General features: G+C 36.4%; 1 protein-coding gene and 1 long non-coding RNA gene across 8 annotated transcripts in view; one reads left to right on the forward strand and one right to left on the reverse strand.

The window, feature by feature from the left end:
- The window catches only part of LOC127520734 (HMG box transcription factor BBX), a 44,161-nt gene that overhangs the window by 10,090 nt on the left and 15,460 nt on the right, over window positions 1-18,611 (reverse strand). For 4 of the 7 annotated variants that reach the window (XM_051909239.1, XM_051909240.1, XM_051909241.1 and 1 more), the window contains 12 exons: window positions 18,062-18,233; window positions 16,503-16,760; window positions 16,055-16,256; window positions 15,443-15,510; window positions 10,131-10,211; window positions 9,895-9,969; window positions 9,684-9,761; window positions 5,812-5,889; window positions 3,805-4,672; window positions 3,101-3,239; window positions 309-457; window positions 30-119 (listed from right to left, as the gene is read on the reverse strand). In XM_051909239.1, coding sequence (XP_051765199.1) covers window positions 30-119; window positions 309-457; window positions 3,101-3,239; window positions 3,805-4,672; window positions 5,812-5,889; window positions 9,684-9,761; window positions 9,895-9,969; window positions 10,131-10,211; window positions 15,443-15,510; window positions 16,055-16,256; window positions 16,503-16,760; window positions 18,062-18,220 — 2,245 coding nt within the window. In that variant the 5' untranslated portion in view covers window positions 18,221-18,233. The remainder of the gene's footprint in view (window positions 1-29; window positions 120-308; window positions 458-3,100; window positions 3,240-3,804; window positions 4,673-5,811; window positions 5,890-9,683; window positions 9,762-9,894; window positions 9,970-10,130; window positions 10,212-15,442; window positions 15,511-16,054; window positions 16,257-16,502; window positions 16,761-18,061; window positions 18,234-18,611) is intronic. The other 3 variants (XM_051909242.1, XM_051909244.1, XM_051909245.1) reach the window with 2 other exon arrangements.
- Window positions 268-3,511, forward strand: LOC127520760 (uncharacterized). The gene is made up of 2 exons (XR_007932196.1): window positions 268-410; window positions 3,068-3,511. It is a non-coding gene; the product is annotated as an uncharacterized LOC127520760 (long non-coding RNA).

The following is an 18,611-nucleotide window of genomic DNA, read 5'->3' on the forward strand; positions in this document are numbered from 1 at the left end:
ACAGTTTCTAATGGCTGTGGGGGTGTCACCTTTGTCTGCGGCACTGGATTTCTCCTTCCTGTGTTTGTACTTGTTCACTATCTTGTGGAATAAGGTCTTTTTCTGAGATGAAGATGAACCTAATTTCAAAAGCAACAAAACAGGAAAAAAAAGAAAAAAAAAAAATACAACACAGCATGCTATGTTAGGTGGAAGTCATGTCATTCTGAACATGAGATGGCTACTTCCTAATAAAGTAAGCAAATGAGGAAATGAGTGTGGGGGCCAGGAGGATGTGATGTCAGTTTCCATACATGCAATGCACTTACCCTTGCAGGTTTTGGGTGGTTCAGGAGGGCAGGATGAACTGTTTTTTTTCTTCTTGATGACCGCCACACTCTTTTTGTCAAATGTCAGGGGGCTGTACTGCGGTAAGCTGTTGAACTTTTTCTCGAACTCCTCCTCAAGCTTTCCTAGTCTGCGAGTTTTATAGACAGTAAAACATTAGCAATCTGTGCGCAATGTCTGCTCACCTGGATTCAAAATCTTCTAGACTAACCGACTTTAATGTTGCAAAATCAAACACAATGGAATGTTCTTAAAAACGTTTACTCTGATAAACTATGATGACACACCATGAATACTATGATTATGGGATGGCAAATATGAGTATGGCACACACGTGAAATGTACAAAATTCCTTTGACTATCTAATCAATTACCCAGCTATAGTAATGCACAGAAAATAACCTAATTAATGACGACCAATTAAACAAAAAAACAAAACAAAAAAACAATAGCAAAACCAAAAGTTAGCCACATCATCAAATATACTAATTAAACCAATATCAATGACATAATCAATCTATAAGCCAGTGGTTCTCAAAGTGTGGGGCACGCACCTTAAGGGGAGAGATCAGCAAAAAAGGAACACAGCCGTCGCAACAGTGTTCAAGTGCATGAATAGCCGTTGGCCCTAGCTGCCACTGAACTTTTATAATTTAGAAATTATTTGGTATGTGGGGGGAGGGGGGAGATTTTTTAAAGGTTTAAGGGGGGCGTGACCAAAAAGGTTTGAGAACCACTGCTAAAGCAATGGTGAATAAGGCTGCAACTAATCAATGAAATTACTATAAAAATTTTTTATTTGTTATTATTTTGTGTCAGATTTACTAATAGCTTGTGCCAGCAAAAACACTTTTTTGGCATTAAAAAAACTACTGCCAGGATTTACTAAAGACATGCAGTGAGAATGGCATGGACACAGTTACTTTTGTGGCTGACCTTATTGCATTTGAATTTGTAAGTGTTTCCCTTTCAGACGCACAATTTATGGGAGGAGAGTATTTAAATCAATCAAGCAACGGGATTCACTAAGGGGGCTTTCACACTGGCAGTTTAGTTCGAAACGGGGTGCGGTTCGCATGAAAAGTACCGAACCTGAGACTACCTGAAGGAGGAGTTCGGAGTTCGGTTGCACTCGAACTGTGCCGCGGTTCGCGTGAATATGAAAGCAACAGGGACTTGGGTGCACACTTGTTCAGGAAGTAAAGTAACCTGCGCATGCGTTTTCGCCGATTGTAATGTATTTCCTTAAATTAAGGGTGGGACGGTTCGCTGTTAAAAAAAACAAACAAACAAAAAAAAAAAAACGAACTGTTCGGTTCTCCACCCACGGTTCGGCATGCGCTTGCACCGCGGTTCATCCCAAATCTGACGACGCATCTATAATATGGTTTGTTGAAAACAATGTGCAAAACAGACAGACAGATTCGGCTAATGTATGTTTCAGTCGATGGATATGCATTCTAGTTTCCCAATACGTTACCACAGCGATGATCAAAAGAACAAAACAGTCACTCATTGTAAACAAATGTTTAATGACGTGCCGAAACCTCAATGACCAGTCATTTACGCCGCCATCATCCGGGTGTTGATAGCGCGCGAGCCCAAGTGAGACATTAACATCTCACGTTGCTATCTGTGTTTAAACTAAACTCATTTAAACCTTGCCAATTTAAACATTCATCTGTACGACGCGAAAGAGAACTCGCGCGTGCTGTGAGGAGATTTGTGTGTGACTCATCCGAAGCGCGTACATGGAGAGCCGCGTCACAGCGCGCAAATACTTTCAAGTCTTGCACCTAAATGGATAAATTCACACAAAAATTATGTCAACATGCCCATGAGTTGGGAAGTAGGTTATGTCTTAGGAGAAACATAGTAGGTTATGTAGGTTATGAGAAAAACGAGACAGACAAGGCATGTGTATCAGTATCAGTGTACTGGATCTTTGAATTATGTCTTAAAGAGAAAGCACTCTTGACTGAATAGCTTTTGTAACTTCAATAATGTCTCAACTTTATTTAACTATTTAAAGAAGTTTATATGCAGTGTTATTTTATATTTGATTATTTTATTCAATTTCTGTACCTGAAAGCTGTTAGATACCTGAAAAACCTGTAAAGCATTGTTTATTTTATTTGTATCTTAGCTCTCATGTATTTATTTGTGCTGTTTCTTGTAGTTAGATTATTTGTTTTTATTTACTTTATCTTTATTTGACAATTGTCCTATTTTTTACTGAACATAGCACATACCAAACGAAACCGTGACACTAAAACCGTGATACAAACCGAACCGTGAGAAATCTGAACCGTCTCACCCCTAACTTAAATAAAACACATGTAAGAGATGATAGTGTTGATGATTTACCTTGGATTCGAGCAGGAGTGAGCCTGCAGTGTATTCGCGCTTTGCAAGTGCTATCAGAGTGGCAGGCTGCTTTTAAAAACAATTTATTGACCCACGTTTTGTTTTCTGTCATGCGCCTTGCACGTCTGTGATGACGTAAGACGAACACAAACGCACCAGGGTTCGGACCGTTTTAAAACGAGCCCAGTGTGAAAGCCCCCTAAGGTTTGCGGTAGTCAATTTACTGGTATTTGCGCCATTATTTAACGGCAAAAAAAGCATGTCAACCCATTTGTGATTAATCTGGAAAAAAATTCCATTATAAAAATAGCTGTTAGTTGCAGCCCCATTCAAAAAACTCCTCTGCAGGAGAATAATCACTGTTTCCCTGCAGATTCAGTGATGTGATGGAGAAATTACAGCTCACCCCGGGGTGGTTTCCTCCTTAGACTTGGACTTCTTGAGCTTTTTTGGGTTGCTGGTAGCAGCTTGAGCAAATCCCCAGCTTTCATCATTCCAGCCGCCCTCATGATCGGACACACTGCCTCGAATGGAACCTCTTTTCCCTAGAAAACAGATCAGCAGCCCAAACAGCACATTTTTCATTCACTGTATCAAATGTTTTTAGTTTAAATATGAATCATGAGATAATGAGATAATGGTCAACTGAATCAAGTATTATTTTAGTTTTATGTTTGTTGCTTTATAGATTGTAATTTTTATTTTTATTTGAGCATCTTGACCTGTACAGCACTTTGGTCAACCTTGGGTTGTTTTTAAATGTGCTTTATAAATAAATAATGAAAATTAAATTAAATAAAGTGAAAATTCTAAATGATATTCAGTTTGAGTTAAAGAAATGTCATTGAAATTGTACTTCAAACTTACAGTGGGTGTAACATTGGAAAGCACTTCCTTAGAAAACGCTAGAAAGCACAATTTAAAGACTTTTTGTAGTGTTGTCATTTCTGCAGAATAACACATGGGCAATAAATGAGGAAGTATGTTTTTTCCAAGATACTATTTGTTCCACATTATCAGCTGGAACTACTGGGAAATGAGTTTCAAATCCAGTCTCACACAAAAATCAACTAACAGGAAAGGAACCTGTGGGAGGTGTGTGTGCGTTACCTCTGTCTACATTTGCTCTCAGTGATGTGAGCATCCCTTCGGACACTAGAGTCTTATAAAGTGCTCCTTTACAGCTTCGCTCAGACTTCCTGGACCCACAGTTCTCTGGCTTAACCTCCAGGTCTTTATCTTCCTGTCTGGTTTGAGGTGGTTTGGTGTCTGTGTCTTTCTCCTCCAGTTCTGTTGGCTGCAGAGGAGAGCAGTGTGGTTCCATGTCCTCCACGCCACTAGGGGGCTCCACTTTCAGGTCTGGTTCACTCTCACACTCAGCTTTAGGGGTCAAAGGAGCTTCCTCAGATTTCATCTCTACATCCTGTGGCTTATTATTAGCTTCTTCGTCCCCTTCTTCCTCTTCTTCCGTGGCGTCGTCTTTTAACTTGAGCTGTTTTTTCGGTTTAGACTTCTTCTTCTTCACAGCTGGAGATTGGTCCGCAGTGGGGCTGCTTTCACTCTCTGAGGGACAAGCTTTCTTCCTGGGCGTCTCTTCTGAGCCCCAAGCACCTTTTGCGACTGCTTCAATGGTGAACATCACGCTGTCCAGGTCTGACTCGGATGACTGGCGCTTCTTCGCCTTTTTGGGCGATGCAGGATTTTCATCAGATTCTTTATTTTCTTTCTTCTTTTTCTTCTTCTTCAGCATCTTACAAGGGCTGATGTCAGATGGGCTGGTGTCGGTAGGGGAGGATGAGGTGGAGCCAGAGGTAGAGGATGACGATGTGGTAAGAGGAAGTTCGGGAGCGTCCCCCTGCTCTTCATGGTCTGGGATGGCTGTGCTAATTGAGCTGTGCTGAGCACAGAGAGAGGAGGAACCGCCAGAGGGCTGGGAGGATCGAGCTTCCATTTTCTCAGCCTCAGAGGCCAAACACATCTATATAAACACACAAGGACATCAGGTTATGGAGCTTCGCAATAAAAATTACCTCTGGCACAGATATTCATGTCTTACTGGCTATTAGATATCATGCAACATATCAGCTGCCTGAAGGCCATTCTCAACCCATTTTATTTCAATAATGTGACATGCTGTTAAGTGAAACAGGATATTAAATTGGGAAAAAATGTAGGGCCTTTAATTTTATCCATTAGTAAATTATGAATGATGTGGTTTCTACAAATTCAATTTCTATTCAGTATCTTTGTATTGTTTTAAGTAAAAATATCTAAACATACTTAAAAATAAAAGATAAATTAATTGCATAAGATATAAAACTTATTTTCAGCAAATACATTTAATTTTTTTTGTTACTTGCTGAAATATTATAGTTTGTATTTGCCTTATAATAATAATAATAATAATAATAATAATAATAAATATAAAATAATGTTAATCATGGTTCTAAAAGATATTAAACTCTTTTTCATCAAATACGTTTTAATTAATATCTTGTGCAAAATTTGTTGTGTAAGATTTTCACCAAAAACTTCTTAAATACAAGTGTTCAATTGGTAGATTGTTAAAAAATCTTGCTTTAAAATAAAAAATACATTTAAAATGTAAGTAAATAAAAAAAATTATATAATATATTTTATATTACAATATAAATAATTAAATAATATGAAAGGACATATTTCTATTTAAAAATAAACATTACATTATATTTATTTATATTATATACAGTAGAAGTATAAATGTTAATAAATAATTTTTTTTTTTTTTTCAAAAGCCAAGTTGTTTCAAGTGTTTTTAGGAAATGTGTACTGATGAATCATTCACAGTAGTAACTTGTATTAAGAAAGTAAATAGGTCATTTTTACCTTTATGTTGACTTAAAAATATAAACAGCCACCAGGTGGCAGCATACGCATCAAAACTGTCCTAGGATTTATTACATAACATTGCCTGCCATTGTCCATGCCAACCGGTCAACACCAGCCACTGCCTCACTGAGCTTTAATTCTGCACTATAACATCAAATACTGTATGTAGCATAAGATTCATCCCCGTCTTGTATCTTTGTGTAACCTGGGGCAGTGATTGTGCCATGTGATTGTGGGTTGGTGATGTACCTCAGCGAGCTGGAATAGAGCTGACTGGCCGCACTGCCTCCCCTCAGACGCTGACTGAGACCTACTGGAGGAGATCTGCTACAAAGACAGAGCAAACACGCATATTAAGACCAATAACAAGCACATTATTCACCCACAGAGTGGAATACACATAGAAATATGAAGCTTGTTTAGGGAAAAATATAGACTGCTCATTTATTAAGGAGGATTCTGGGTAAAATCACAATGCGGTAATGGCATTTAAGTAAAATACATTTTAAATTGAATTTAAGTAAAAGACATTTTAAAACATTTTTTACATGTTCTAAAGAAAATGCGAGTGGTACTCGCATATGCAAAACTCGCTGCCATTGTGGCACAGTGTTAAGGGTGGTTGCCAGGGTGTTGCTAGGTGGTCAAAAGATCCCGATCTCTGATACTCTGGGTCCTATATGACTTGAGAAACTTATTCTATGTATGGGATTTTTTTTAAATTTCAAAAAATTAATTAAAATTAATATTCACTGCCTAATAGCTGTGTTATTTTTACTATGTATATACTATTATAGCTTTATAAATTTTTTGAATTAGCTTTTATTTTCATTTTATTTTCATATTTTTATTTTTTGTTTGGAGTTTAATTTTAAAGTTTTATTAATTTTGTTGCTTTATTTTTTTATTTGTGATATTTTAATAATACTTTAATATTTTTAACATTTCTATATAGCCTTTATTTTTTATTTTATCTTTATTTTTAGCAATTCAACTTATATCAGTTAATTGCCAAGTCAAAGTATTTTATTATATTATTATTATATTGTATTGTATTTTAGTATTTTTTTTAATCCAAAATGTATTATATTTTATTTTATTTTAGCTTTACTTTAATTACTAGTTTTTGTTTTATTTAACAGTAACAACACCACCTAATACAACCATCCTCATGTGTCACAAGCTGTCACGTTTTGTGCCACCGTTTAAGTGCAAACTTCTCAAATTCTTCAAACCAAACAAAATCAGCTGAGTGTCCTTCTAGTTAATGATGATGATAAGAAGTGCTGAAAACAAAAACAACAACTGGAAACGCAAGCGTATCAAAATGGCCGCCTGGATGGAGGAAGTTGGTGTTTTAACAGGTAATACACCAGCAAAAGCAGAAGTGAGACATTTTATTTGGTACTGTATGAGTTACTGAGGGTTCTTGCTGTGGTCATTGACTGCAGAATATTTGTTTAATAACTGAAAGTTGTGGGGTAAAAAGGCAGAAGGTTTTATCTTAGATTTCTGGTATTAGTATAATAAAGTATTTGATAACAAAACTAAATTATTTACAAATATTTTACATATGATTTATAAGTATTTACACAGAGTTTGAAGAAAAAGTTTATTCTTGTTTAGATAATTTTTCACATACCCCAATTAAATGTTCTGTATAAATTCAGCTAATGAATGACATTATTTTTTACAAGTGCTGTCAATCAATTAAAAAAAATAACTAATTAATTGCACATTTTTCTGTAATTAATCCAGATTAATCACACCTAACATTAAAGTTTTTAATGTTTTTATATTGTAATAAAATCAATATATTATAAATACTCAATACTATATGAATATCCAGAAATTGAATCAAGTTATCAAACACTTCACAGTCTTCACTGTTTTACTAGGCTATATATATATATAAATTAAATATAGATTAATTTTTATTAAAGCTACAAAAGTAATTCAATCAAGAGCAGTGAGTGATTTTCTCTTTTTCTTTTGTTCTTTGATTAACATTAATGACGGACTGTAGCAGGTTTATTAGGCTGCTGTCACTTTAAGACCTGCCGCACATGACGCAGATCTGACACACGTCCTATTTTCTCACATCTCTTAATGTTCATTTAAGACTTTAACTCATTTAAGACTGTGCTTACGAGGATACCTGACACAATGGGCATTTTGGCATAATTTTGTACGTTTATGTCTGTGAAAGCATGAAAGAAAGCGACATTCTGTGCGCATGAGTCGTGTGTGTGTCACGCAGACGGGATTCACAGACAGCGTGACTGTACCGCACTGAATTCTCGTTTGTGTCTTGTCGTGCTTGAATGCTTTAAAAAGCATTTGCAAGAATATGAGCAAGATCATATAAGCTATCTAAAAGAATGAGGGAAAAAAAACGGATGCTGCATTAATTGCTTTAAATATTTTTAATGCGTCATTTTTAAACTTAAAAAAATAATTCACATGCTTTAACATGTTAATTTTGACAGCCCTATTTTTACTACTGTTGCCAAATAAATTGCAGTCAATATGAACACCCCAAAATGCATTTAAAGGGGACCTATAATGCCCCTTTTACAAAACCTGGCCCGGTTTCCAAAAGACAGCGGAGCTTTAACAGCTTGCGCTTTGGTTGCTCAACAACAACAAAGCTGGAGAATCTCATGTAACCAAAATGACGATTGTCAGATTATTACATTGTTCAAACTGGAGTCAGACACTGATGGAAAGAAGTAGTTACAACTTTTAGAATGCATCTGGACATTTCTGAATGCTTAGTGGATACATTTATGTAGTTGCTGTTAAAGGGTTAGTTCACCCAAAAATGAAAATCCTGTCATTTATTACTGACCCTCATGTCGTTCCACACCCGTAAGACCTTCGTTGATCTTCGGAACACAAATTAAGATATTTTTGTTTAAATTCGATGGCTCCGTGAGGCCTACATAGGGAGCAATGACATTTCCTCTCTCAAGATCCATAAAGGTACTAAAAACATACTTAAATCAGTTCATGTGAGTACAGTGGTTCAATATTAATATTATAAAGCGATGAAAATATTTTTGGTGCGCCAAAAAAACAAAACAAAATAATGACTTATTTAGTGATGGCCGATTTCAAAACACTGCTTCAGGAAGATTCGGAGCGTAATGAATCAGCGTGTCGAATCATGATTCGGATCGTGTGTCAAACCGCCAAACTGCTGAAATCACGTGACTTTGGCGCTCCGAACTGCGGATTCGACACACTGATTCATTATGCTCCGAAACTTCCTGAAGCAGTGTTTTGAAAACGGCCATCACTAAATAATTCGTTATTTTGGGTTTTTTTGGCGCACCAAAAATACTCTTGTCGCTTTATAATATTAATGAACCACTGTACTCACATGAACTGATTTAAATATGTTTTTAGTACCTTTATGGATCGTGAGAGAGGAAATGTCATTGCTCCCTATGTAGGCCTCACGGAGCCATCGGATTTTAACAAAAATATCTCAATTTGCGTTCCGAAGATTAACGAAGGTCTTACGGGTCTGGAACGGCATGAGCGTGAGTAATAAATGACAGAATTTTCATTTTTGGGTGAACTAACCCTTTAAGTTGATTTAACTCATCGACTAGCATGTGCCGTCATGTTAATCTTTTGTGCAAATCCAGTGTTGAATTGTGAAGCAGTCCGGTGTAAAACAACACTCTACTACAACAACTCTTCCTCTTCTCTAAAGCAGCCCAACATGAGAATCGCCCCCTTTGTTGTGTGTTCTTGGGGGCAGGGTTTATGTAAATTTTAGGGTTTGTGATGTCACCAACCCAGGAAGAAGCTCGTTATAGTCCCTACCAGCAGTTTGTTGTAGTCCTGAAAAAGCGATTTCTTTAAAAGAAAATCTCACTTTGCATTGAACTTTGAGCGTTGTAACTTTGCAGATGTTGTTTATGCTCAAACAGCAACATTACACACTAACTAAAGTTAAAAAAGTGAAATAATAGAATAAGATTGATGGAGCAGGCTTGGCTCCAGCTCTAAATTGTAAGGTAGGCCATTGGACATTCACAGTGGATGTACAGCGGGGGGATTGCAAGGGTGGAAAATGGAGTTTTTAGGAGAGTTTATTACAACTGTACCTCAGCCAGCTGAAACAGGGGTGATTTAACACAACTTTTGGGCAGGTCTGGTGAGCTTGGCTGGGATGGTCCAGAGGCCTAAGAAGGACATTAAAGCAAACCGAATGAGTGCTCAGATATCATTTTAAATGAAAAAGATATCCAAACCTCCACATTAATATAGCACCTATTACACTTAAAGTGTCCAAAACAATGTTTGACTGTCCCTCACCTCTACATGTGTGAGAGAGCTTGTGTCCTCAGCGTTCTTACTTCCTCCAGCAGGCTGCGCTGGACTGGAAGAAATCTGAGGAGAAAAAGTAAAAGAGTGTCAACAAAATGCATTCAGATCATTAAGCAATTCATTTAGACCCACACAGCCAACCATCCATATCCAAGACGTCTCACTGCTAAGGAGGTTTTTAAGGGTGTGTTGTTAAGAACTGACAAGTCTTCAGGTGGTCTCACCTCAGCCAGCTGGAAAAGGGCTGATTTCCCAGTGTGCTTAGCAACATCTGTGCATCCTGTCTGGGAAGAGCTGGAGGAAATCTAAAATGAAAGCATGAAAAAAGAAGAAGAAGAAGAAAAAAGAAATCAGTAAAGCAGAACAAAGCCATAAAACGAAACAATCTTAAATCAACATCCTGTTTGAAATGACCACTGACATTTACAACTCAACACCTCCCTCTGTTGACAGCTTGATGGAAAAGCCACAGGTAGATTCAATAAAATAAAAAATACCCATCAATTACATTGTCTAAACAGGAAGTGACAACGTGACAGCTTGAGGTGTCTACACTGGAAACTTGCTGCATGTCACCTCAGTACCTAGTGCTGTAGACATCAGCACAGTAAAACAGGTGAATAATTATACATACTTTGTATTCAATGAAATCCACAGATATGTGGTATATTAAAAATAAGTATTTTAAATAAAAAATGATTATAATTATACTGTTTTTCAATTACATGTATTACATTTTTTCATAATGCTACATATGGTTACATAATGTAGAAATTTAGAAACCAAAAATTTAATTTAAATACTGTATTGAATGAATAAAAGTCATAGAAATTAATTCACATTTGATGTTTATAAATAAAATATATTTTTGTTAAAAAGTGGCTGGAGTACACTAACATTTAAAAGTTCGGGGTTGGAAAGATTTTTTTCTCTTATGCTCACCAAGGCTGTAGAAATACGGTAAAAACAGTAATGTGAAATATTACAATTCAAAATAACAGTTTTTAATTGTAACATATTTCTAATATGTAATTAACATATGTAATTTTTTAATGTAATTTATTCCTGAATTTTTAGCAATCATTACCCCAGAAAGAAACAAAACAAAAAAAACAGCATTTATTTGAAATGGAAATCTTTTGTAATACTATAAATGTTTTTACTTTCAACAAACAAAGCATATATCTCTATATATTTTACAGACCACAAACATTTTAAGGTTAGTGTTGATGTACAGTGAAAGAAAACAGACACAGATCACAGGCTGCCCATAAACACAAAGGACTGCCCCGCATTGGGCACTAGAAATATCACACTGTTTTTTATGTAACAGACAAAAAATATTTTAATATATACTGAATTTAAATTATTAGAAATCAATTCCCACTAGGGTTGGTTATCATTTGAATTTTAGCAATTTCCATTCCAATTCCGATTCTGCTTATCGATTCCGATTGTTAACAATTCCCAGTTTCGATTTCAATATGGTAAAAAAAAAAAAAAAAGTCAAAATTTTAGATATCAAACATACTTATTCTGTCATTTTGCAAAAAACATTCTTTTGCAGCTGAATACCATGAACAAAAATTAGCAGCCTAAAGAACAAATAACTAATATAAATTTCAAACGTTATTAAAGACAAGTATACAGTCAGTAATACAATAAGAACAAATAAGCAAATTAGCAAATAAAAATACAACTAAAAGTTCAGAAATTGAAATCAAATGTAAAATGACACTGCGTATTTTTTTTTTTTTTAATAAAATATAGATTAATCCTTATTAAAGATACAAAAGTTATTCAGTGTTACAAAAGATCATTGAACGATTTTCTTTGTCTTTTGTTGTTTGATTAACATTAATGACACAGACGGCAGCAGGTTTATTAGGCTGCTGTCACTTTAAGACCTAATGCATGGATCCAATATACTGTTACACATGCGTTTTCTTTCTCAACTGTTTACGTTCACTTAAGACATAACCGACTGTGTTTACGGGGCTATTTTGACATAATTTTGTGTGTATTTGTCCGCTCAAGTGCAAGAAGATGCAAAAGAGGAATCAATTCAGTGTTTGTGCACTATATGAGAGGCAGCTTTCTGTGCGCGTGCTCTGGATGTACCCAGCCCAGAAAACAGTGCATGCCGAATTGAGTTCTCTTCCGTGTATTCTTGCGCTTGAATGGTTTAAAACCACATTTTAAAAAAATCACACACAACAATCGAGAAACGGAATGTAAATTTAATTTTATGACAAGCATCCTATTTCTGACCTTGAGTATCCGATTCCAGAATTGGAATCGATTTTCAATTCCCAACCCTAAGACACACACATGGTATTACTTTATTATTTTAGGCAAACTGTGAAAATAAAGTCGCTGGTGTAACTATGCAGCCAAAAAAAATGAGACGTCCGTCAACACAAAGCAATGTCGACATTTTGTTACTCTTAATTTAGCAGTGACTTTTCATTTGCAGTGCACTAATGCCAGGCACAGTCGCTTTGGATCAACCTGTGTGTGTGAGATTGTGTTTGACAACAGAGAGACTTAGAAGACAATTCCTGTTCAAACATTACAGACAGTCAACAGGTAGAGGATTCAGCCCTGTCCCTTGAAGAGGACTAAACATATGATGTATTTGTCTGCAAAACATGGAGGTGCTGCCTTTTGTTTTGTATTAACCTCCCGTGGCCCTGTTCAGTGACAAATGCACTGCGCCGAAGGCAATTAGGATCACTTAGTGGCAGCAAAATGGAATTTACAGAGGATTAACTGGGGTGAGAGTCTGAGGAACCCACAGGAACACACACAAACAGCTCACATCCCTGAATCACACACACACATTTGCCTGATGTCTCAGACTTCATAAATTGTATAGCTTTATGAGGCGTTTATGCACCTACTAATGGTACACAAACCCAGTTTGGGGCCCAAAACAGTCATCCCAGTCTGTTTAGTCACAGGCCGCTGCGGCTGCTGTATCCGTGGAGATGGGCTTGTCACAGTCTATTTACGTGAGCACTGATCATGTGCTCATTATATCAGAGGTCTGCCGTGAGTACAGAATGATGCAGATTTGTCTCAATCACATCAAGATATGAGGACATGGATCTAGACTAATAACTGTTATTCTCATCTAGAGCCCTCTTTGTGCTCCTGGTTTTAAAACCTCATTTAACTCGACAGTGGTTACACTGTGCTCCTACTACTAATCTGCATATTAACATGTGCAATTACACTGTAATCTTTTCTAAATGTTATTATTGTGGAGTATTTGTGTTTTCGGTTGCTGTTCTGATCTTCATATAAACTACAGGAAAATTGATATTAATAATGGATGCACTGATATTAAAAATCTGGCCAATATCTTCAAAACAATAATTGTTTTCATATCATGGCTGATAATAAAATCTACACTAAAAACTTAAATCAACCACTTTAAAAATGGATATTATACATAGAGCATTTCTTAACAAATACATTTAGGGATTTGTTAAAGATTACATTTAACAGTGTTTTTGAAGGGTTAGTTCACCCAAAAATGAAAAGTGGCCCATGATTTACTCACACTCAAGCCATCCTAGGTGTATACGTCTATCTTCTTTCAGACAATCACAATTACAGATATATTTAAAAATATCCTGGCTCTTCCAAGCTTTATAATGGTAGTGAAAGGGGCTGGATTTTAAAGCCCCAAAAAATGCATCCATCCATCATAAAAAAAATAATCCATACAGCTCCAGGGGGTAATAAAATCCTTCTGAAGCAAAGCGATAGGTTTTTGTAAGAAAAATATCCATATTTAAAACTTTATTAACTATAATAACTAGCTTCTGGCAGATGGCCGTACGCATCGATTTGCGGTGGAAGAGTAACCGCTGACCCGATGCATGACGTAATGACGAACGCGGGAGCGCAGAGGATAGAGCAAAACAAAACACCGGTCACGAATTAGAAGTGTAAAACGAGACATTTTAAAGAGAAATGTCAGAGGATTTTGACATAAGAAAAGAGTAGCCTGAGTTTGTTTCCCAGCCTTATTTGTTTGAACCGTGAGAGGCGTCTGAGCTTACGCTACTCCAAGTGGTTCCCAAGCTTTTTAGAGTGGAGTACCCCCTGAGGCATTCACCATCCTTCTGCGTAGCCCCGGCCCTCTCTTCCACTTAGACTGCACCTTTTCCATTAAGGTACAATCTTTGCCCCCTAAATTGACTTTCCAGTGCATTTTTTAATCTTTATAAATACCTTTACAACATTAATGATGTTTTAAATAAATAAAAAATGTTCAATAGAGAAATATGCAACGATGATAACGTGAAAAGTGATTCTTTTATATACTAAAACCGCCAGTAGGTGGAGGTAAGTCACTGTCTTCATGCGCGAGTCATCGTGTCATTCATTCAGTAACGAAACAAGTGGCTGAATTTATGAATGAATCATTGAATCAATAACTTTCACGAACGATTCGTTCAAAGCCGCAGATTCGTTTACGAAACAGAACTGTGTGTTGTGGTTCTGCTGTGGCTTTCGTTGGAACTATTATTTCGTTGCAAAATAGAGCAAATACTAAAAATACTGTGAAGAATATCACTTTTTGTTTGTTAAACTGTTGTAAAATGTCACATTTGCAATCGTGTGGATATTTGGAATTGCATTCTTGCTCGTATAATATTTTCAACAAGAACTCACAAAAGGTATGTTTTGTATCATGAGTTTAAATCTTAAATTGATCTCTATGCACTTTCTGTGCCAGACTATTTTTGTTCTTCATGCTAGTAAGTGCTAAATCTACAGGTACACTGTTGAGAACGGCAGTAATAGCGCAATTTGCTAAGGCAGCAGACTATGCACGCAACCTAAAGGGCACCCATATGCACGCTGCTTATGTGGAAATGGATGCAGTCAGTTTTGAGATGTGGTATTTTGATTGGATGTCATGTATTTACGGCATTGTGCTTGTTAGAAATACATGCTCGGTTTTAATGATATTTTAAGGTGGGGAAGAATTAAAAGAATGGCAAAATTTGGCATTTTGTTCGCGTACCCCCTCAGTGACCTCACGTACCCCCAGGGGTATGCGTACCCCAGTTTGAGAACCACTGCACTACTCCTGCATCCTGCATCATACATCGCTTCAGGGGTTAATTTTGTGGCGCAAGTTGGTTTGCGAAGTATGCGTATGGTCATCTGACGGAAGCTAGTTTTTTTTAGCTTATTAAAGTTTTAAATATGGATATTTTTCTTACAAAAACCCACAGCTTCATTTCAGAAGGCCTTAACTTTTAGTAAGAGTTAGATGACGACAAAGGTATTCTAAATATAAAAATAGCATGCATGAGCATGCACAATTAAATATTCATAATCATCCAATAATGGTATGGTAATAAGCATCTCTAATTTTAATCAAAATATGGCATTACGTCATGCAGTCCTTAAGTTTGCATTCACAGAACAGTTTTGAGTGTTTTGATTTGAACAAAGGTGGTACTTGGGCTGAAAGGTTATTTTCATATGTATTAAAATGATGTTACTGTACCTCTCTGGCGGTCAGTGCATGCTCCCCAGCTAACAGCAGCATGCTTAGGCCCCCCATCTTATTGGGATCTATAAACACAGCGGAGGGAAAAGATGTTAAGAAATGCTCGACAATACAGTTAAACAACCAGTGATCCAGTGTCATGGAATGCATGGAAGGAATATGTACACCACTGTTAAAAAGTTTGGGGTTGTATAAGATTTTTTTTGTAAGAAATTAACACTTTTATTCAGCAAAGATGCATTAAACTGATCAAAAAAAAAATGTTACAAAAGATTTCTATTTCAAATAAATGCTGTTCTTTTGAACTTTTTATTCATCAAAGAATCCTGAAATATTTTATCAGTTTCCACAAAAATATTAAGTAGCTCAGCTGTTTTAAACATTGATAATAATAAGAAATGTTTCTTAAGCACCATATTAGAATGATTTCTGCAGGATCATGTGACACTGAAGACTGGAGTAATGATGCTGAAAATTCAGCTTTGCCATCACATACTTTTTAAAATACATTCAAATATAAAATTGTTACTTTAAATTGTAATAATAAAGAATACTTTCAAAAACAGCAGTGTATGTATGTACACAATCAGGTGCTTGTTTTGTTCCTACCTGCCATGGCGAAGTTGAGCTGAGGTGTGCTGTCAGTTTTGGCCTGTTTTTTGGCAACTGAAGGATCCTTACTAGGGTTGGAGGGAAGAGACCAGACCTTCTTGCGGGCGTTACTCACAGAGTGGGAGGGACTTTTTACCGGCTTATTGGTAGCAGGACACCATTTGTAACCAGGGTTAGCTTTCATGAACGCATCCTTGTACTGTGTCAGACAAAACATACCATCAAATAATAATTTAAACATGTTAAGATTCACATCAGCCTTTGACATTTTTCTCATCCTTTCCAACAACTGATAAGCCTATTTATTTGTTTTATATGTTTTTTTCCTGCTGTCTTTTCAAGCAGCTAAAGTCAATTTTATGTTAGATAAGAGTTTAACACTTTCAATTGTTATCACTACAAAAAAAACAAGGGACTTATAGTGTGTGGTCTGCCTCCTTTTTACCTCCTTAGCCATGTCTGTGTATTTCTGTTTTTCTTTGGGGTCCAGTACGGCCCACCAGTCTGCCAGGATCTTAGTGGCCCCCCGGTTGTCTTGTCGCGGATGCTCCTGTCGGACCAGCGAGCGGTGGCGTTTGCAGAACAGCAGAAAGGCGTTCATGGGCCGGCGAGCCCGCTGCTCAGAGGAGTATTCTTCACTGTCATCTTCCATCCCGCCACACTCTCCCTCCTGAGCTCTGCTCTCTGCACATAACACTGGCTCCTGGGGTGAAAAGTGGGGGAAAAAATTGGAAAGAGTCATACAGGGACCTGGTTAATTTCAACAGCAACAGTGGACAAAGCTACACTAAGATAAAATCAAGGTCTATTCACACATTTTTGCTGCAATATTTCACCACAGTAAGATATTAAAATGAAACAATCCATATGGATCGCTTCACATTAACCAAAGGATTCCCAAACTTTTTTGTCAGTCGTGTTTTTATTTTAAAATCATTTTAATTTTACATTTTAATGATTTGCTTAATTATTAGCTTTTCATAAACTCACAAACCCACTGCAGTTCTCTCCTGCATTTGAACTGCAAGAAAACTACCCAAGGTAGTTTGATTTTTGTACTTTCTCCGTAAAATAATTAATAATTGATATATAAGCTTTGGCACATGATTCTATACCTGTACTGATGCATTTCTGAAACTGAAAGAGACTGGGTGGAAATGGCACATCTATTTTTAATAACCTTAGTTTAGCCCAGCTAAAGTTAATCTAATGAATCATGATTTGCTACATGCTATTGCTATTTGATATTGATTATTCTCTTTCTAAAAAATATTTTATTGGGCAAATTTCTGTCTATATATCTCTCAATATACATTCAAAGGTTTAGGATCAGTAAGATAAATACTTTTATTCTTCAAAGAAGCATTAAATTGATAGTAAAGACATTAGTAATGTTACATTTTGCAACTAAAGATTTTTAATTTGAAATAAATGCTGTTCTTTTAAACTTTCTATTCATCAAAGAATCCTGAAAAAAAGTGTCATAGTTTCCACAAAAATATTAAGCAGCACAACTGTTTTCAACACTGATAATAATCAGAAATGTTTCTTGAGCACCAAATCAGCATATTAGAATGATTTCTGAAGGATCATGTGACACTGAAAATTCAACTTTGCATCACATGGATAAATTTAATTTTAAAACATATTCAAATAGAAAACTTATTTTAAATTGTAGTAATATTTTGCAATATTACAGTTTTTACTGTATTTTTGATCAAATAAAATGCTGTCTTGGTGAGCATAAGATAAGTCTTTCAAAAACAGAAAAGAAACTTACCAGTCCCAACCATTTGAACGGTAATGTAAAATAACTTTAAACGTTTAAATTGCAGATTTTGTCAATGTTTAGAAGTACACCAGCATACAGATGACCTCAAAACACATGAGCCAAAAGCCACAAAACTCTCATTTTACAGACTTCTGGTCTTTAAAGAGCAACTGCCGTGATGAACAAAACCCTAATGGCAGAGTTAATGCGTTGTAGTTTGAGTAATCATTCACCTTCTCCAGCTCTTCTTCATCTTCCTCCTCCTCTTCCTCAGAGAAGTCTGGGGCTTTCTTGGCCAGCAGTGGGTGCCACTGCAGACACTTGCGTTTGGGCCGCTTTCCGCTGACCTCTCCCTCCACCGGAGGTTCTTTCCCTCCACCTCCACCCTTCATACTGCTGCTGACCCTGATGAGGGCAAAGGTCAGAGGTCAAAAACGGCCCTTAATGCTCTTCAACATCATTTAATACACTATAGGACAGGAAGAGGCCATGACACACTGATAATTACATTGCCTGGTAGTTAATTTAAAGGTGAAATGTGTAATTGGTTACAACAAGGAAAAAAATATTGAGGAGACAGAAAGGCAGCCATAGTCTGTAAATATAATTTGATGGCCATCATAAGATTATAAAAAAGCCAAGACTATAATAATGTATTTTTAATATGGCCATAAATCAAGTGGGGTGAATCTAAGCATTATTAGTTGTGGATAAGGAGACTTAAAACACTGTTGATTCAGCGCAGATTCAATGTACAGTGTGTTCCTGTGTGCTTTGTTAGTT

The sequence above is a fragment of the Ctenopharyngodon idella genome, chromosome 10 (genome assembly GCF_019924925.1).
Source record: "Ctenopharyngodon idella isolate HZGC_01 chromosome 10, HZGC01, whole genome shotgun sequence".
In the NCBI taxonomy this organism is placed as follows: domain Eukaryota; kingdom Metazoa; phylum Chordata; class Actinopteri; order Cypriniformes; family Xenocyprididae; genus Ctenopharyngodon; species Ctenopharyngodon idella.